The 22,668-nt window shown below is 38.7% G+C and overlaps 1 protein-coding gene across 3 annotated transcripts in view; it reads right to left on the minus strand.

Annotated features, from left to right (window-relative positions):
* Positions 1-21,587, minus strand: part of LOC139447303 (guanine nucleotide exchange factor DBS-like) — a 146,940-nt gene extending 125,353 nt beyond the window's left edge. For 2 of the 3 annotated variants that reach the window (XM_071228599.1, XM_071228600.1), the window contains exon 1: positions 3,762-5,030. In XM_071228599.1, coding sequence (XP_071084700.1) covers positions 3,762-4,140 — 379 coding nt within the window. In that variant the 5' untranslated portion in view covers positions 4,141-5,030. Of the gene's footprint in view, positions 1-3,761; positions 5,031-21,469 lie in introns of those variants that run through there. The other variant, XM_071228601.1, reaches the window with a different exon arrangement.
* Between the last annotated feature and the right edge of the window lie 1,081 nt (positions 21,588-22,668).

Below are 22,668 nucleotides of genomic sequence, written 5' to 3' on the forward strand. Positions count from 1 at the left end.
TCGCGTCCAAGATTATTGCACTTATATAGCGACGTGCATGCACGTGTGTGTGTGTGTGTGGCTGCCTGTACTAGTCCGGACTGATGCCGATTTATAGTCCTAGCTCACTGAGATACCATGCCGGAGTTTAACATGAATACCCCTCTCAGACACAGTATACTGACTCCGAGCCGACCAGTCCTTGTTTTAGCCCCTTAATGCAGAGCTCCAGAAGGGTAACAACAAGTACCATCTTTTGGAATGATGCGGCCGGGGATCAAACCCCGGACCTTCCGCTCTCCGGTCGGACGCTCTACCACTAGACCACGTAGACGGTCGGTAATACATTAAATCTTACACGAGTTTCGTAAAACCAGTATGACACACATGTGAGTTTAATCTTTTCTTTAAAACCCATAATTTATCAATCCTTTGAGTTACCCTTTACAAAACTGCACTGATCATGACCGCTGTCTTAGAAAACAACAAATGTTGTTCAACATCAACAATCTTCAGCTATGATGTCATTTCTAGTGTGACATCATTTAAACCACAAATGAATTTGAATGATGTCCGGATAAACAGTACACAAGTTTGTGTGAAGTAATATTTGCCCAGGGGTACATATAATTTGTATGTATGCTCGCTGACTTGGTTGATGCATGTCATTGATCCCAAATGTGTGGATCAATGCTCATGATGAGAATCACTGGATTGTATGGTCCAGATTCGATTATTTACAGACCGCCATCATATAGCTGGAATATTGCTGAGTACAGCGTTAAACAACAAACAAACAGAACATAATGATGTCACGGCCAGACAATCCATGCAGCCAGGGTACGATGACACGCCATCAACCTTGTCAAAGCCTGGCAACTTGATCCAATTGGTTGCTTCTTCCAACCAACGGGGACACGGGTGGCCCAGTTGTCTAAGGCGCAGCGATTCGCTGTGCAGAGTTCCATCCCTTAGGCACGCCAGAAACCTATGATTGTGGGTTCCAATCCCGGTTTGCCCCGATTATGTTTCTAGGTTTGTCAGCACCATACCCGTGCTCGTGGGTTTCACTGAAGTGGTATACGTCTGAGACCTGCATCACTTCTTGCCTCCCACATTAAGCTGAGATGCCGTGATATAACTGGAATACTGTTAAAAGTGGCGTTAAACCCAACTCACTCACTCACTCTTCCAACCAACATATGGGTTACTGGTGACCTATTCAGGAATCCTTATGGGAATCATCTAAAGGTACTATGGAACAATATAATTCTGTGATGTGGTTGCAAAAGTCGAATAATTAATTTCTTATGGCCAAACAAGACTAAAATGCAGTTGAGGTCAGTTGAGTTGAGACAGTAGTTTGTGAGATCAGTGGTCACATAGGAAGACTGAGTGGAAGTATATTTCATGCAGCTCATATTTAGTAAATTTCATAGAATTTGATGGCAGAGAAACTTGAAGCTTGTCCTGACCCATTCACTTGTCCTTGTCCTGGTAGCAGCACAAAAGGACATCACCCAGAGCTCCAGATAAGCTGCATATACACTGAGGTGAGTTAGGGTTCTACAGACTGCAGGGGCGGTTGGGTAGCCTAGTGGTTTAAGCGTTTGCTCGTCACGCCGACGACCCGGGTTCGATTCCCTACATGGGTACAATGTGTGAAGCCCATTTCTGGTGTCCCCCTCCGTGATATTGCTGGAATATTGCTAAAAGCGGCGTAAAAACATACTCACTCACTCACTCACTCACAGACTGCACTTCAGCAACATCACACATCATCATCAGTGAAAACAGGCCTTTAAGTGGAGAGACCAAGCAGATTTTCATAAGATTTTACAACTCACTCCTTATATGATGCAATCTGTGAAATGAATTCCCATAAATATGAGGTATCTGTGGAGTTTATGTAATATATAATATGGTTACCATGGTAACATCATGTTTTCAGCTTCCTACGAGACACATATTGAGGAAAGCTTCTGACAAGGTCATTCTGTGCCGACTTTTTGTTTTGACACAAAAGATATGTCACCATAGGAACATCTCCATAAACTTTTAATATGCAGAGGTTTTTCGAGAAGTGTATTAGGCGTTTACTATCTTACTCTATCATCACTGAAGGTTCTCCATGAATTATTTATCCTAAGGTCAGTACTTTTGTCTCAAAGCACACTTCAAAAGTCATAATTCATATTTCGGAAACTTTTTAATTCCAAACAACTTGCAGTCAAGCACAAATATATTACTTATTTTAGTCAGACTGCATTATAATGCAATCTTTATATACAGGGATACTTCACTATAATGCCATCTATATACACGGACACTTCATTATAACGCCATCTATATACAGGGATACTTTATTATAATGCAATCTATATACACAGACACTTCATTATAATGCCATCCATACACAGGGATATTTCACTATAATGCCATCCTTACACAGGGATACTTCATTATAATACCATCCTATTACACAGATACTTCATTATAATGCCATCTATATACAGGGACACTTCATTATAATGTCATCCTTACACAGGGATACTTCATTATAATACCATCCTATTACACAGATACTTCATTATAATGCCATCCTATTACACAGATACTTCATTATAAGCCATCAATATACACAGACGTTTCATGATAATGCCATCCATATACAGGGATGCCTTATTAAAATGCCATCCGATTACAGGGGTACTTCTCTATCATGCCATCTATATACACAGACACTTCATTATAATGCCATCTATATACACAGACACTTCATTATAATGCCATCCATACACATGGATACTTCATTATAATGCCATCCTCTTACACAGATACTTCATTATAATGCCATCCATATACACGGACACTTAATCTAAGGATGCAATCTATATGCATGGACACTTCATTATAATGCCATCCATAAACAGGGATACTTCACTATAATGCCATCCAAATACAGGGATACTTTATCATAATGCCATCTAAATACAGGGATACTTTATCATAATGCCATCCAAATACAGGGATACTTTATCATAATGCCATCTATATACAGGGATACTTTATCATAATGCCATCTATATATAGGGATACTTCATTATAATACCATCTATATACAGGGATACTTCATTATAATGCCATCTATATACAGGGATACTTCATTATAATACCATCTATATACAGGGATACTTCATTATAATGAGTCTTTATATAGGGATACTTCATTACAATGCCATCTATATACAGGGATACTTCATTATAATGCCATCTATATACAGGGATACTTCATTATAATGCCATCTATATATAGGGATACTTCATTATAATGCCGTTTATATATAAGGATACTTCATTATAATGCCATCTATATACAGGGATACTTCATTATAATGCCATCTATATACAGGGATACTTCATTATAATGCCATCTATATACAGGGATACTTCATTATAATGCCGTTTATATATAAGGATACTTCATTATAATGCCATCTATATACAGGGATACTTCATTATAATGCCATCTATATACAGGGATACTTCATTATAATGCCATCTATATATAGGGATACTTCATTATAATGCCGTTTATATATAAGGATACTTCATTATAATGCCATCTATATACAGGGATACTTCATTATAATGCCATCTATATACAGGGATACTTCATTATAATGCCATCTAAATACAGGGATACACACTCTCAGTTCCTCAAGCAGGCCATTAATGGTTGCCCCAAATACTTCTAGCCAATGAATAATCGCCATACTTACTGGTGTTCTTCCATTGTATGGGTTTCTCAATGTCAAGTGTATCGTCATCTTCAGTTAGCCACGCCCATTCACTAATCCTGCGACTTTCAGCAATGATGCCCTTTTGTCGCAAAATGGAATTATGACTAGCACAGGCACCTTCTCCGTCTTTGTCAGGACTCTCAGTGTTCGTGGACGTACAATCCGACGTCGTGGAGTATGCCGAACTTCCAGTCCACCCAGAGAGAGAGGAATCGCCCGACTCCAGACTCAAACGGCGGTCCAAGAAGGACGTCCGAGACTTAAAGTTTTCCACAAATTTAGCAATTTCATCTTCAATTTCATGAAAACCAGGAGAAAGGGGAGGTAATTCAGGACTAGATACAGAGGAGGACATCATGGATTCATATAAAATATTCAAAAAGGGCAAAGGTTAGAAATAAATTGCATATCTTTCAGCAGTTATAAAAGTAATTGCATAATATATGTACCCGCTACACATTTATTGCATCCAAAAAAGGATAATCAAATTAAAAAGAATGAAAAATAAAATTTCTTTTAAGAAATTATCTAGTCTAATATCAAATATATCAACAGCTAATTATGGAAATCTGTGAAAAAACTCCAATGAATGAAGGGTGTACTCTTTTGGAGTATTCAGGATCACACAATGATCAGGTGAATCAGTAATGATAACACATCAGGTTGGAGAACAGTAATCCGTTGAGAATCCCAAACCGGATAATGGAGTCCCATGTCCTCTGTTAGATTTTCTCCAGAATTTATAGATGGAAATGATTGTAGCTATCCAAAGCACATGTGTTGCGCTACATGTACATTTCCATGGCAACAGATGAACAGTTCCTCATTTCTAAAACGTGAAATCTTCACAAGTAAAGTCATATTCCAAACGGCAATCCCGTGAGTAGGGAATTGATTTCCAGGAAGAGTTACAAAATTAAGACGCTGTCGATCTTCAGTGAGAGAATTCAGAGGTAGATTGTCATATAAAATTCCTATAAACAATTGTATAAGGCGGTAGAGCGCAGAAAACTGCAATGTCACATAGCTATGAACACACTGTATGCTTGAAAACAGCTTTTGTTGTCAGCCTGGACAAATTCAACGCATCCTCACTGGTTCTGATACATTAAACATGAGAACGGTTCCACTTGAAATGCCAATTCTAATATTCCTGTTTCATGCCATTGCTGCCTACAACCAAACTCTTGACACAGATACTACTGTAGTGACAACTAATTCCAATGCAATATCCACACCGATAGCCTCGTCCCGACAACTACCGATGTTTAAATATTGACCGAGCACTTGAGTTGCATCATGAAATACATCCAATAATTGCAGAAACGGTTTCAAATCGGCTGTAGCTACAATTCATCAAAATACAACACATCCTCCACGACTTGCTTGGTGAAACAGCACAAACCCCTTGATGCATAGATTTACAGCTGCCAAGCTTCAAAACTGATTAATAATGAAATAACGATGCAATCCCACTGAGCGTCAGTTCGACACAAGAAAGAAGAAGCTTATTTTTTCCTGCTCGGTACAGAGTCTGAGATGGAGAAGAGCCAGTTGGGCCTCGTGGCCTCGTTGCGACTCGGAACTGGAGTTATTGATCAGAGATCGGTTCCAACATAGCATTTTCAGCCAAGGCATCAGCATCATATATCCCAGGACAATTGGAGTAACACGACCCACTATTAAGGCTAATGTATACAAGTGTTTCGTTGACCTCAATACAAATGATGAGGTCCCCACTTTGGGGAAAAGAATCTCATTGTCTTTTGGGGATGGAGTAAAGGGAGGGGGGGGGGATTTGAGAGGGGGAGCCTTTGAGTCTGGAGGGGGAGGGCTTTAGGTAAAGAATACAGGTTTCATCCTCAGGGATTAGATCATTACAGCAATTGAAATGAAAATAATTAGTCACAGAATATTAACAGGAATTTGTTATTGTGTATCTATGGAGAGTTCTTTGGTGAGGTAATTTTAAATTCATCATAAAACTTTAGTATAAACAAGTAAGAAAATGCACTGCCTTCGACTGATATTGATTTCAGATTAAATATTTAATCACTCTTAATCACTCTTTGTTGTCACGATGGGTTTCCCTTTGTATTTCGAACTTGATATAGAAATAGCATTAAAAAATAATTTTTTGTTTGCTCTAAATAGGATAAAATGTTTAGTAGTATATCTCATTATGGTTAAAGACGAGATGTTATTTTCAATGTTGTGTCATCATCATCATCATCATCATCTACCTCATCATCATCATCATCATCATCATCATCATCATCGTCATCATCTCCATCATCATCTCCATCATCATCATCATCATCATCATGATCTCCACCATCACCATCACCATCATCATCATCATCTTCCTCATCAAATTGAAAACAGCTCCCATTTCTTTACCAAAGTGAGTAAAAATGTATGTTCACATTAAATGGCAACAATTCAGGGGGACACTAACTGCATGCAGTACATAGCATCCTTTGATTTCCAACTTCTTTCTTCCCCTACAACCCCGCTGAAATATATATCTGAATAGGTCTTCAGCAACCCATGCTTGTTGTAACAGGTGAGGGGGCAGTCGGGTAGCCTAGTGGTTAAAGCGTTCGCTCGTCACGCCGAAGACCCGGGTTCGATTCCCGACATGGGTACAATGTGTGAAGCCCATTTCTGGTGTCCCCCGCCGTGATATTGCTGGAATATTGCTAAAAGCGGCGTAAAACCATACTCACTCACTCACTGTAACAGGTGACTAACTGGATAGGGTGGTTAGGCTTGTTGACTTGGTTAATCCATGTCATCGTATCCCAATTGCGTGGATCGATGCTCATGATGTCAATCACTGGTTTGTCTGGTCCAGTTTTGATTACTGAAAGATCACTGTCATGTAGCTCGGATATTACTGAGTATTGTTTAACAACAAACAAACAAACAAACAAACAAACAAACAAACAAACAAACAAACAAAATCCCAAACTGAACCACTCTCTCCAATCCATGGCAATATCGAACATTATGATTCAGAAGACAACATGTTCAAGCAATAGGTCACATTCGGTCAACACTGTTGTGTAGAGTTGTATCCCTTAGTCATGTCAGGATCATGGTCAGGGAAGGGTTTGAATCCAAGATTCACCCTCCATATGATCCAAGGTATAGCAGTTCCATACCCTTGTTTTAAATCATGTAGTGACTCACATTAATCCAACACACAGAGTTTATATTGAAATACTGTTCACAGAAGGGGGGTAGCCTAGTGGTTGAAGCGTTCGCTCATCATGCCGAAGACCCGGGTTCGATTCTCCACATGGGTACAATATGTGAAGCCCATTTCTGGTGTCCCCCGCCGGGATATGGCTGGAATATTGCTAAAAGCTCACTCTCACAATACTCACTCACTCACTCACTCACTCACTGTTTAAAGAAGTGTTAAATAAACCCAGCTTACCATTCAGTCTGCACTAGGGCCAACTTGCACATCTTAACTCCCATACTTTAACATAGGCTTACGATAGTCTTAGCGCTAAGATCGCTTTGTGCAAGTCAGGGACCAGGGTACTAAGAATACTCCTATAAACAGAAAAATGATATACTACTCCACTTCTGAGAGGGATATTAATCTCTCAGTGATACACAAAATTGAGTGTTGAGTGAACAGAAAACTACAATTATAACGAACTCAAAGGGCCCACTAATTTTAGTTCGTTATAACCATAGATCGTTATAAGCATATATACAGCATATATATATATAGCAATTGGATAGGACCAAAAAGGAGTTGGTTATATCCATCAGTTTGTTATAAGCACGTTCGTTATAAATATATACTGTATATTTAAATAGAACGAAAAATTTGATGATCCCTAAAAAAAAAATTGAGTAGAACTTATATACATTTTAAAATCTTTTGTATATTACAAACACTTGTCCTGCACCATGACAGTGGAATATATTTATTTTATAAAAATAAATAAATCTAGAAATGCATACAAAAGCAAGTCTAGCCAGCTCTAGCTAGCTCTATATTCTGAAATCAGCATAGGGAATTTTTTATATTTTTTTAGAGTCAAGAAGGATATTGTGTAATTTAAGATTTCAGAGACTAAATGTTAGTCTATACAAACACATACTGATACAGTTGTATACTCCCCAGGGAGTTGAGAATGATCACTGGAATGCATACAGTTCCACTGATCAGGGGAACAAATAAAGCACACGAGAGACGATACTTGTATCTGGATAAGTGAAGTATATAGATATATAATATATAATTAACAAACATGCAACCATTCAAACAATCAACAAACAAAAATGAGTATACATTATTGACAAACATGCCATGGTTAAGAAATGACTACACATCAAACTTCAAATAAACATTAGAAGGGTCATGAATTGGTCACCATGACATCATGGTTGCAATGTCAGCTTAATCTGTGTAATTTACTTCACCCGTTTTATCTCGACTGTGAACACATGGATAAAAGTAATTTATCTTATTCCGTCCAGTATGTATTCATCAAATCCTCAATTTACATCAACCCAAATTCAATTTCTTGAAGTCAGAGTAAACTCGAGTTTGTTTCAAGGGGTCAACACGACCTAACCAAATGACAAAAATACAACAATTTTAGAAAGCAAATAGCTTCAAATTTAGGCCCTGGAAATTCTCTACAGCCTGACCTTGGCATGCCTCCATTACTGCTACAAGGTAATTTATAAATGTGTTCTTAGTTGTCTGAAATCTCTGTTTCCGCAATATTGAAATTAGGCTCCATGGCATGGAATCCCCCGATTCCTCCCTGTAAATAATGCCGACATACTGGCATGTTAATCATGTTTTATTCCCTCTAGGAGTGAAAAGATGAAACGATGGAATGTTATTGCAAATCAGATACCAGAATTAATTAAGTGTAACTTCTACCCCTGTGATTATTGAGTGGTTTGATGAATTCCATCAAACATTTATCAGAAAACAAATTGATTGTTTGGATCAGTCTAATTACACGGAGTTCGAAGTCAAATATAATTGGAAACTAGTTAACGTGCTGAAGTAAGAAGACTGGGCATTATTCAGGGTCTTAAATTGATTAATAAAGTCATAAAATTGTCATTGCTGTGAGTATGGTTCCACGTTGCACAGTGTCACAGATTAAAAGTGAGTGAGTGAGTTTGATTTTACGCCGCTTTTAGCAATATTCCAGCAATATCACGGCGGGGGACACCAGAAATGGGCTTCACACATTGTACCCATGTCGGGAATCGAACCTGGGTCTTCGGCGTGACGAGCGAACGCTTAAACCACTAGGCTACCCGACCGCCCCTTCACAGATTAAAAGAGCAATGTCACTGAGTGAGTGGGTATAGTTTTACGCAGCTTTCTGCAATATTCCAGCAATATCATGGCAGGGGACACCACAAATGGGGTTCGCACATTGTAGCCATATGGGGGATCGAACCCAGGCCTTTGGCATGACAAGCCAACGCTTTAATGATTGGGCTACTCTATTGTCCCTTGTCACAGATTGATTTATGTATCAACCAAATACCTTTCATATTTGACAGCATACCCGTGAAGATCCGGGGTAGAATAGGTCTTCAGCAACCCATGCTTGCTGTAAATGGCGACTATGCTTGTCGTAAAAGGCGACTAACGGGATCGGGTGGTCAGGCTCGCTGACTTGGTTGATGTAGGTCATCAATCCCAATTGCGTGGATCGATGCTCATGATGTCAATCACTGGATTGTCTGGTCCAGACTCGATTATTTACAGACCGCCGTCATATAGCTGGAATATTGCTTAGTGCGGCGTAAAACAAGCCAACCAACCAACCAACCAACCATATTTGGCTGCCATTTTGACCATCCAATTCTCTGGCTGATCCTGCACAATTGCTCACTGATGGTGGAACTGATACTCATCATGCTGATGGCACTGTCTGAGGATGCTGAGGACATCATAACCATGGCAACAGTATGTCAATAGTTACAATGACGTGCACCTTCTGTCAATATGTGCAGAGTTGCATCCCTTTGGGACCAACCATTCAATATATTAGGGGTTGGGGTCTAGAATATACCAGCAAAAAAATAATTTCCTCCAGAAAGTAATGGAAAATAATAATCTTGCCTCATGTTTTTCGAAAAAAAATGTCATGGTTGGTGTATTAAAAACATAAGCGCTGTAAACAAAACATGTTCTGCCTCTCTTAATATGGATAAAATTTGTCTTGAGGCAGAAACCAAACAAATATCCTGTCGCTAACAGAAGTTCCTCCCCACAAGACGCTGTGAGACACAGTAACACCATGGCTCAAGTACTGGTTAAAGCAGCTTTACACATTCACCCTCACTTATATATTTAGTCTCCCATTATGCAAATTTCTCTGCTTTCAAACCATTTCCTAGATTCAACGTCACTGCACAATCTGTGAATGTGTCGAAAAAACAAAACAAGGTGTTTCATAATTAAAATACTTGGTACATATTATATATAGCTACAGGTGTTGATTATTAAAATTGTTTCATTATGTGTATCTGATGAACATTGATATCAAGTCAAGGAATGTGCCTTCCTTCCTTCCTTCCTCCCTCACTCACTCACTCACTCACTCACTCACTCACCAACTCAGTGCCTTTACTCCTTCCTCCCTTGCTCACTCAAAGCCCTCATTCCTTCCTTCCTTCCTCACTCACTCACTCACTCACTCACTCACTCACTTCCTTCCTTCCTCACTCACTCACTCACTTCCTTCCTTCCTTCCTTCCTTCCTCACTCACTCACTCACTCACTCACTCACTCACTCACTCACTTCCTTCCTTCCTTCCTTCCTTCCTTCCTTCCTCACTCACTCACTCACTCACTCACTCACTTCCTTCCTTCCTTCCTCACTCACTTCTGAGGCTTTATTTAATCAGTCATCATCTAACCAAGTTCCTATCTAAACTTAGCTCCTATCCAAACTTAAATATCGGACATATTTAATTTCCTGCCATAACTGTCCTGCGCAAACTGTATAAAAAAACAGTTACAGTTTCCAGTGTCCATCCCTCGAGTGTCCTTGAGTGACCCCTGACATGTTGAGCACTCAAACAACAGCTAAGCCTCTGTTTGCAAGCAAGTTCACATCTTCTAGAGGCAAGGGCGTTAGTTGACTATATTGCTTCAAACCAAATGGCGGTGCCCAGTCACCACGATCTGATTGATAATCAAGATCTATATTGTAATAAAACAGGTCTCACCCTGCAAAGTGCATCAAATCACTTGAGCACCTCGTTTAAAAACATGAGAAGATTTGCAAAATATTTGTTGAAACCAAGTTGACAATACACATGCTTTACATACACTTCACTCGACCGAAATCTGCACGTTGAAATCCATGTTGTTTACCCACCGGATGTCTACTTCCTTATGCAATTTTGATTTGACTATGCATAGACTCATTAGTCCAGCCAAAATGTAACTCTGGAATTACAGGCTAGTTCGGCAAGGGCGGAAACTGGACTTTTATAGTCAGTTAAGATAACTTCCATCGGGAAGATAGCAAGTCAACTGGGTAACAAAATTCATTTTATTTCCCATCTTCCCGAGGCAAGAGAGTTAACTGACTTTAAAAGTCCAGTTTCCACCCTTGCCGAACTAGGCTGGAATTCCTGGGCTCGATCATAGCGCCACCAGTGGCTATTACAAATTATGTCACTTCTTAACCTCTCCTATGGACCAATCAGATTCCACCTCTCATATCACTTGCATTTGATTCAGCCCAATCAAAACGATCTGATCGATAATCAAGATCTATGTTGTTATAAAACGGGTCTTACATCGCAAAATGCATCAAATCATGTGAGCACCTTGATTAAAATCATGAAAAGATTTGGAAAATATCTGTTGACAACGAGTTGGCGGTGCACATTCTTTGCAAATCCTGCAATCGACCGAAATCAGCACGACAGTCTACGAATTGAATTTCAATTTCGTTGCGCGATTTTGATTGGACTATGCATAGACTCGTTAGTCCAGCCAAAATGTAACTCCATAATACCAGCCTAGTTCTGCAAGGGTGGAAACTGGACTTTTATAGTCAGTTAACTCACTTGCCTCGGGAAGATGTTGATTTCCGTGACAATGAAACTGTAAAAATGGTAAGACCCTGATTAAATAAGTTCCTAGTGCATGAAGAGCACACTTTTTATATATATTTTGTAACGATAATACTTTGTGACAATCTTTAAAATATGAAACAAAAACAAACAAGACAAACACATGGAAGTGATAAATTTGGGAACACTCTTAACGACTGATTCACAAATATGTTGGTACTCCGACATGAAAAGGTATTATTAATCTCAATGAAAGGAATGTACAGACTAATGAGTGAGTGGGTGAGTGAGTATGGTTTTACGCCGCTTTTAGCAATATTCCAGCAATATCACAGCGGGGGACACCAGAAATGGGCTTCACACATTGTACCCATGTCGGGAATCGAACCCGGGTCTTCGGCGTGACGAGCGAACGCTTTAACCACTAGGCTACCCGACCGCCCCTACAGACTAATGCAAGGTCTCCGAAAATATATAATTTTGATAGAAACAAACTCCATTTGAATTGAAAAGGAGCCCCAGTGAACCTGAGGAAAATCTAGACTTGCTCATTTACAGCTTTTGCTATACAATAAGGGCTGGGCCGAGGGTAAAATAATATGGTTCAGGGACTGTGAGATAAACTAGGAAAGAGGACATCTTTCAAAATTACAACTTTTTATTTTATAGCCTTGGTGAAATTACATTCAACGTTTCGATGAAGGATCAAGTCAATCCTTAAGTTGGCAGACCTTAGTTCCAAGTTTCTATCCCTGGTCAACTCTTCCCACCTGGATTCAACACTGTTTGTATCGTCCATATTAGGAATCTATACAATTTGCATACAGGAACAGTTTGATAAATATCCAAAATACTTTAAACGGAAACAATAATCATGATAAAACTGAATCTACTAAAAACAATTATTTAGGCATTAATTGCTATCAGCCTGTCCATATTACATTTTTGTGTTTCCCATCTCTCACCGGCCCTTAATTTTCATTCCGTTTTATCATAATTTTATGGAATTCAATGAGCTCGCGTGACAAAAAACATGTTCCTATCATTTCACGCTCATTAAAAAACCCAGGTGAGCTGGATCCTATTATTAAGCCAAATTGAACTGGAACTGTCTCAAATATAATCCAAACATATCAGAAAGGGTTAAAATGATCCCTTCGCAAGCAGGCTTTCCTTGACCCTGTGTATGCTCCGGTGGCAATTTGTTTATTAGTTGTTTATTAACGCCGCACTCAGCAATATTCCAGCTATATGATGGCAGTCTGTAAATGTTGGAGTCTGGACCAGACAATCCAGTGGTTGATATCATGAGCATCGGTCTACGCAATCCGGTGGCAACTAAGTTTGACATACATGCCAGGGACATTGTGTCAAGTGTCAAGTATATTTCACAAATTATTTACCTTTTGTGTTCTTAGAATTGGTCGAAAAAAGTTTTTTTAGTTTTTTATTTAGTTTTTCTGCTCACTGCCAAGCTGGGGGGAGATGAAGATGGGAAACTCACAAGAAAAAGGGGAAGGGCCTCAGCTTGAAGGATTGTTGTTGCAACATAAAATATTCAGCTGATATTAGCTCTTTCACTATTTGATAAAAACTAATATCATTATGTTACACATTTCTTTGAGAAGCAACTAGACACACAATTTTGATACTAAAAATATACCAACAGTCATATATAGTTTGAAACCCTAAACAAGACACATCACAGAAATATAAAAAGATTCTGCAATATTAATGATCCTACAAATTGTTTTCACAGCACATATATCACCTCAATCCAGAAACAGATTCTTTTTTGTATTTTATAGTCTGGTTTTCATCACAAACTTATTATTAGAAAAGATATACTTCACTCCAAAAAATTAACTGTAAACTGTTTTCACATGAGTATCATTCATCCTATAGCACTAGTGTCCATATGTCTAGTTTTTGGTCTCCTTCTGTGGACTGGTGTTCATCACACTGGCAATAACAATAACACAAGCAAACACCAGATCTAAAAACATGCCACTCATCTTCTACATACTTATATGGAAGGCATATCATGTTTCAGATAAGGCCGTAGAAACTTAATTATCAAATTTCATCTCTGCCACCTCTTTCAAAACACCCTGTTTCATATCATTCTATTAGGCTTTTCAGATTTCTTTAATGTCACACATCTCCTACCTCAAACCAGCAATAGAGCGGGCGGGTGAAATAAAATAAAATTTTATATTTTTAAAATTTAAAAACATGTTTTTCAAAAATTGTGTAACTTATTTTATGACATTGTAAAGTTTAAAACACTTGGTAACAGTCTTCAAATTCATTAATAAGTAGATCGAATCGCTTTGCTTCAGAAACGAATTTTTAAATAAAATTGCTGAAGAAAGATCAGTCTGAGCTGGGGTTTTTTATGAGTGTGTACGGTAGTAGTACTTTTTTAAAACACATCAGGGCACACTTCTCAACAGCGGCCGGGAAAATTGAGACACATAATCTTTTTCTTACTTCACGTCGGAATGAAAATTTAAGTTGGCCGGGAAATGGAAAACTCATAAAAAAATATGGACAGCTTTATAATTAAGTACCTACAGACGAAGAAAACTACTTTGTGTATTCCCTAATTACTTGTACCTGTGTGAATGGAATACACCATATACTACAGCATCCACACCACCTCCATAGTCTAGTGGTAGGGAAGATTGGGGGTTCGATCCCCGGCAGTGTTATACCAAAAGTCGTTAAAAAATGGTACTTGTTGTTACCCTGCCTGTTACTTGGCATTAAGGGGCTAAAACAAGGACTGGTCGGCTCGGAGTCAGTATACTGTGTCTGAGTGGGGTATTGATGTTGTGGCATGGTATTTCAGTCGACTTGCACTATAAAATTGGCTTTAGTCCGGACTATTATAACACTATAAGAAGCTATATACATGATATAAGTGCATTAATCTTTGACACGATGTTGAAGCCCATTTCACCTCACCTCACCACAGCATTCCTGCATCAATGTGCACAGATACACAGTTTGTTTCAATATAATGAATATATACCTCTTGCCTCTATTTCGTAAACTTTGGAAGAAAATCTAATCATTATTTCATTGTGGCCTCAGAATTGCAAGCTGTGATCAAACCTGACGCTAAACAGAGAGAGTTGTGTGAATTGACAAACACACAATCTCAGTTATCTACTTACAAACATGTTCCCGAACAACAATGAAAATGCATTAGATCAGAGCACAAAATATTTGAATAAACAATGTATTTACTTTAAGTGTCTGCACAGTATTTACATACATAAATATTCAAATAGGCTTTGGAATTCTATAAATCAAGAAATTATAATTTAGACATGGTAAGAATATATAAATGAGGTGAGGTGAGGTGAAATGGTGTTTAACGTCCAAGAGTATTGCACTTATATAGCGACTGCATGTACGTGTGTATGTGTGGCTGCTTGTACTAGTCCGGACTGAGGCCGATTTATAGTGCTAGCTCACTGGGATACCATGCCGCAGTTGAACATGAATACCCCACTCAGACACAGTATACTGACTCCGAGCCAACCTGTCCTTGTTTTAGCCCTATAGTGCCTAGCGCCAGACAGGGTAACAACAAGTACCATCTTTTAACGTCTTTTGGCATGACGCGGCTGGGGATCGAACCCCCGACCTTCCGCTCTCCGGGCAGACGCTCTACCACTGGACCACGGAGGCGGTCATATATAAATGATCTGCAAGTTACATCCAGTATGTAATATGTGCAGTTGAGTAAGCCAAAGAGATGATGTAAAACACCCGATGATTCATGTCACACTGAAACCCCATTTATCGCCATGTCTATTCTAATAACGTATAACAATAAACACTTGCGCATGGAAAATGCTTCTAACTTTTTATTTTTGGAGTTAGGCCAGACCGAACATATTTTCTTGTTTTTTTATGAGACTGTCCTTAAGTTTGATTTGGTTGTTGTTTAATGCTGAACTCAGCAATATTCCATGTATATGAGATCGGTTTGTAAATAATCGAGTCTGGACCAGACAATCCAGTGATAGCTATTGTGAGATCATTATCATCGGGTACGGTGACATTAACCAAACATTAGAGCCATAAGACTCTGCAGCCCACCTGATGTTGTACAAACATCTATGGTGAGTTTAAGAAAAAGGGTACAAAAGATTCTGGGAAATAGACCAACATTTTCTACAACATCATTTAGGACAACAATGTTGAGTGCAAATAGTGATGCTTTCAACTTGGGCTGGGACGAGTCCAAATTTACTACCCGGGTACCCACCCCCCTATTACCTGACCCTAGATAGGTACAAAATGTCCGATTGGGAAACGTTTGACCGTACTCCTGTCAAAATGTATTTAGATACACGTATAAACTGATCTGGTCATGCATTGTTGACTGAAGTTTTACCCTATGCAAACATATAAAGTCAGAAGGATTCAGTGCATAGTCAGAAAGAAATGTGAACATTTGTCACTTATAGTGTAACCATAGAGTTCTAGATAATTTTTGCCATTAACAATATAATCACTTGACTAACCACGGGTCTGGGTAGTCCTGTGGGTACCCGGGTCCTTCTCAGTACCCAACCGACCCGAGTACCCGAGTTACCCATCCAGGCCCTACCTTGATCACAATTGGGTCTTCTTATAAGATTTTTAAACTACCGTATTCAACATTATAAGCGCCCCGCTCCAATAAGCACCCACGGCGAAATTTGCTAACATATTGGCAAGTGAACAATCCCAATTAGAACCCCTTCCAACTGATCAATGTACACAAGACTTATTTATTCGCGTATAAGACACACTCGTGTGTTATATGCATCCTTAATTATGGGCAATATAATTCTGGAAAAATATATCTGTCATACATAAACATTTCAGGCTGTCAGCATAAACCACAAAATTTATCTTTCAACTCTGTTTTTTTTCCACCAAAATAATATTCTAATAACAGCCCCCTATTCCTAATTTTGAGAGCGCCCTGGGCGCTTATTACGTCGAATATGGTATTTGTAAAATTTGATTCTTAAATTATAGTAAACTACGGTTATAACAAACTCAAAGGGACCACTAATTTTGGTTCGTTATATCCTTCATTCGTTACATGCATTTCGACCATCAGACATCTTTTGTCAAGTCATGTGACATCATGTTACTCGATAAATATAAAAGTGTACAGTGTACAGTGTACACACAATATATCCACTTCAATCACTGTGTAACTATTGTTAATTGAGGGTGTAATTTGAGGACAAGGTGTCAGTACTTAAGAGTAAATCAGTTGCCTTCAATTGTTTATTGACGCTTTGAACAGCCGCGTTTGGCGATGGATGTTTTGATAGGCAGAATTGGTGAAACTCAGGTATAAATAGTTCGTTATACACTTAAACATTATCGTTACACATGGGACCACAAGGTGAGTTCACTATATCCGTTTTTTCGTGATAAGTGTGTTCGTTATATACATCAACTTTATATGATAAAACATATTGCAAATGGCCTGGACCAAAAGAACAGTTTGTTATCCGTCAGTTCGTTATGAGCGTGTTTTTTATAAACATAGTTTACTGTATTCAAAAACAACAACATTACAATAAATCACATTGATTTGAACAAGATGAAGATAAGAAGAAACCTGCATGCCAAATCTCAGCTTCATCAGTCAAGGAGGAACAGAGGAGAAGATAACTAAGACCATGGTATAAGCGCAGAGGTCTTTGAACAGTTAGGTCGGGTTACTGGGGGAGCACAGGGTCATGTAACATTTAAATAGTTCATTACAAGAGAGACCCCTCTTTGAAGTCTTGTAGGTCCATAGCCATTGCCTTTGACCAGCCAAGGGATAACTGACACACTAGTCAAATCGGGAAAAAACGTTTTTCTATTTTCTCCTTTGGCAAAACGGGCGATGGGGTAGCCTAGTGGTAAAACGGTTGCTTATCATGCCAAAGGCCCCAGGTTCGATTCCTGACTTGGGTACAATATGTGAACCCCTTTTTATATTGCTAAAAGCGGTGTAAAACAATACTCGCTCCTATGTCAAAAGATGCAGGATGGTGAAACATTGGCTGGACCTCCTACTGACAACCTCTCCCAATGTTGCATGAACCATTTCTCTTCGATGTCAAGTTTGGCTTCCGTGGCAACCACAAAATATAAACCTCCTTTTTGACATTGCTCTCCAATGTATGCAGATATCTTGATGAAACATGGAGGCAGGTTGAGTGCAGTGGGGTAAAAGTTATCATGTTATGGTGTTCAAGTTTTGCATACTTGGCTTTTATTGCCCATGACAACATTTTCACTGTGTGACACCAACTATGCAGTAAAGGTTGAATCATAGTCAAAAGTAATGAAATTGCAAAAAAAGGAAAACACACATCATAGGCCTCACTACTAGCTGACCCGTGAAGATCCTGGGTAGAATAGGTCCTCAGCAACCCATGCTTGCCGTAAAAACTGACTATGCTTGTCGTAAGAGGCGACTAACAGAATCAGGTGGTCAGGCTGGCTGACTTGGTTGATGCATGTCATCGTATCCCAATTGCGTAGATCGATGTTCATTATATCTATCAATGGACTGTCTGATCGAGACTTGATTATTTACAGACCGCCATCATAGAGCTGGAATATTGCTGAGTGCGGCGTTAAACAACAAACAAACACTACTAGCTAGATCAATGCCAATTGCAGTATATTTGGAAAAGAGATGGCCAATTGATAGCCATTATTATACTAAATGTGTTTCTAAATGTGGCCTCCATGGAGTCCGTGTTTTAATTCAGATTGGAAATTTTAGGAATACTATAGTTGTGATCATTCATACAAAGTTTCAGCTCCATAGGCCCTGTAGTTTCAGAGATGTCAAAAATGCAGTGACACTAAAAAAAACTGGGGTATGTGAAAGTGTCAAAAATCAAACAATGCCAAAAAAATGCTGTGTGTAAAATCAGATTGGAATTCTGAGTTTGTTTGTTCTTTGTTGTTTAATGCCACACTCAGCATTATTCCAGCTATATGACGGCAGTCTGATATAATTGAGTCTGGACAAGGCAATCCAGTGATTGACATCATGAGCATTGATCTTCGCAACTGGGACACAATGACATGCATCAACCAAGTCATCGAGCCTGACCACACGATCCTATTAGTTGCCTCTTACGACAAGCATCGGTCACCAAGGTTACTGAAGACCAATTCTATACCAGCATAACTCAGAAAATGTGTATGCATGTTTAGGAGTAAATGCTGCTATTTCATAATGTGGTACCACTAATTTATATCTGTACATAATCATTATAAAATTATCATACACAGTAAAAATCTTAACTATCTTCACTTAGCTAACACTACATTTCAGTTGGGGAATACACATATATTTAACTTATGGTCTCTGAGCATGCACAATCTGACATCACTTCAATTTTTGACATTTCTCTGGGGCCCCTATAGGTTCTACTACACCAAATCAGAACTGGTTGTGACAGTGCGGTTTTCGTAGGGAGCCTTCAGTGCAGATCAAGAGACATCTGCAGGCTGTGATTGGATGATATTGTGTAAGATTTTTATGTCTTTTAAATGTACATCCATCCAGCAATTAAAACTGCCCATATTTTTCAATATTTGGTGCTGACGTTTTTAACAAGATGACTTGTGCTTTATGTGAGCACAGATATTTTCAAGTAGGCGACATTTGGTGCGGAACTGGGGTTGGTGTGTTCAGCTTCCTGTACTCGGAAAAGGAGCTGACTAACCTAGCCAAAATTTGTGTTTTTATTGCAGCTTTAAGGCCAGACTGTGCATATATGTAAATGTAATGGCTGTTGAATGCCTAGTTATTTTTTAAAAAGATATAACGTTACTACAGAAGTCTATGGGAAAACATTTGGTTGTGTGTAACCTATATCTTTACCTGGAACCCCAACAATTATAGGCTTTGAGTTCCATTAATGCCTTGGAGATGGAAAGAAAATCTACCAATTAATTTATTACTGCCTGAGAGTGTCTAAGGTGTTTCTAACTTGTGAAATACTGCCTCTATCACCAGGTTGTCGAACACTGTGTGTGGAAGCTAACGTTTCATAACTAGTCTTTCACCTTAGATGAAACCCACAGGTACAGTTATGGTACAGACAGACCTAAAAAATCAGGTTAACTGGGATTCAAACCCATCATCATGTGGCATGCCTAAGCGATGCAACTATGCATGGTGAATGAGTGAGTGAGTTGGGGTTAACACCGCTTTTAACAGTATTACAGTTATGTCGCGGCGTGTCAGCTTAATGTGGGAGGAAAGCCCGAAGTGATGCAGGTGTCAGATGTTTTCTACTGCAGTGAAACCCATGAGCATGGGTATGATGCTGACAAACCTAGAAACATAATCAGGGCAAACCAGGATTCGAACCCACAATCATAGGTTTCTGGCGTGCCCAAGGGACGCAGCTCTGCACAGCGAATTGCGGCGCCACAACTGGGCCACCCGTGCCTCCCAAACTCTGCCTGGATTTTCACCCTCTCACCATTAAACATACCACCTCACATCATTCCATTGTCTACTGTAAGTATATATAGACAAGAAAAGTGATACATGTGATTTTTTGTTTTTTACTTGATGACATTAAACCCTCTACGTAGTCCTAACAAACATTTATGCGAACCACATCTCTTAACAGTTAATGTACCCAGATGTCTGCAACAGTTTACCTAAAACAATAAAACGCCTCAGATTTTTTTTAAATGTGGATCAAAATATAATGATGAAATTATTGTGGCCTTAAAACATGTAAAATGTTGTCTACGTTCAGATCTACAGAACTGAACATGGCGGACATAATCACCTGACAACAAATATACTATGTTCCTAGCACATGGCATACACCATTTTCATAACAACATTAAATATGCTATAACAGCTGTCATGCATTGTACTGAAAGTATACTGAAAACCAAAAAATAAATCTATAATTATAGAAAGTTGCTGTGACTAATATCAATATGTTATGTGATATTTGGACAATCCATATCAATGAATGCCAAATCAAAACGAAAGTATACCCACGGTGTTTCCAAAACGTAAACAACAAGTTTCATGTTCATATCAAAACAAAGCCTATGGCCACACCACTGACCGTGAACAGTGGTTGAGAAGGAAATGACATTACTTGCACTGAACACACACACCTTGATGACACCAGGCTGTAGAGGTAAAACTGTTCACTGTATGTTTACATATACACACATAAGATAATTAGAGGTACGCGGACAGGTGGGCGTGTGACTGACTTCCCCAAACAGCTACCTGTAAATTGAGGGTACTTTTCTATCAGGTCGGTCATTCGGGATCTGTGTGTCGAGTAGGTGTAATTTTCTTCAAGTCGACGATCTTTTCTGGAAGTATCTTGTTACGCCCAGCGATGAGTCAAAATAGTTTGGGATGTTTGAAATCTGACACACGTTCTCAGCTGAGAACTGATGTCATCCACGTCTGAGAACATGTTGAATGACATTCGCGTGAGGGACCGACATCGGCTGAAATATGGTTCTAATCAAACGGATAAAGGATAAGATAAGCTTGCACTTACATTAATGAGTTTCGCCGTTGTATACTGGTGTTCTGGGTAAGGTATTCCAGTATGAGTCACAAGGTATGTTCCCAGAGAAAGTAGTGATATGGCACTTCCTCAAACTTCGCCAATCATATTTCACTATACCTGTCGACAGGTGAAAAAACATCAAGGGACGTAACTCTATCAACAGGTGCGCAGTAGATACTGTTATACGTAGCGTTGAACCGCTATGTGATGATCGACCTGCTTGTTGTGGGCGCAGACTGTTATGACTACAGCCCGACATATGCATAAATATCAGCGGTGACGTGTGACGGACATTAAATTCCTTGTGTAACGGTATTACTCATTCAGTTTAAGACGTACAGTTGTTCAGAGAGATTTATCGGATGATATGGCTAATAAATAGCCCGAACATGTTTCAGCTTGATTTAATTTATACATGTGGCCAGAAATTAAAATTACCGCGAATGTTATATCGACGTTCGTTGGTGCAATATTAGGGCCAATACTGTTTGACAACGTCACAGTTAATAGGTTTAGAAAATAAAAACTATTGATAACAAGTGTCTAGTTTTCGCCATTCACATGAAACACCCGTGTAAACATCTTGTTGGCTTAATTATTTTACAGTTTGGCAGTTTATACCAAGGTAAAACATTATGATAAAAATCGCGGGATTAGAATGAACGACGGCAGTGTATAGATAGTGTTTCAACTTGCTGTAGGCATCTGTTAAAGACATGGTTCTTCAAATTGATGGTTTTCTTTCGACTGTCATTAAACATTTACTGAACAAAAATAAGTTCCCAATCGCGAATTATTTAGGGGGATATTTGTTTTGGTACTGAAGAACGAGCACACAATTTCATAAAGTATCCTCAAAAATATCAATGACTACTAACTTATTCTGTTCAGTATACATTGTGGCATTCTAAATTTTGAAATTTACATTTTCCATCCTATTTGTCTATCGATTCCGCCCGTTTATTTATTTTTTTATATTTTTTTTATTTATTTATTTATTTCTTTATTTATTTATGATTTTGTTTATATATTAATACATTGTAGAGGAAAGTTTATTATTAGTAATTCTGTTAGTGACATAGTGAAATGGGTTGCATCAGATATAATTACAGGGGAGTGGGGTAAACATTCATCAGTGAAACGTACACAAGCCATATGTTTACATAATTGAATGTAATTATCGGAAG

This window comes from Haliotis cracherodii, unplaced genomic scaffold (assembly GCF_022045235.1).
Source record: "Haliotis cracherodii isolate W230 unplaced genomic scaffold, xgHalCrac1.p SCAF_7, whole genome shotgun sequence".
Lineage (NCBI taxonomy): Eukaryota > Metazoa > Mollusca > Gastropoda > Lepetellida > Haliotidae > Haliotis > Haliotis cracherodii.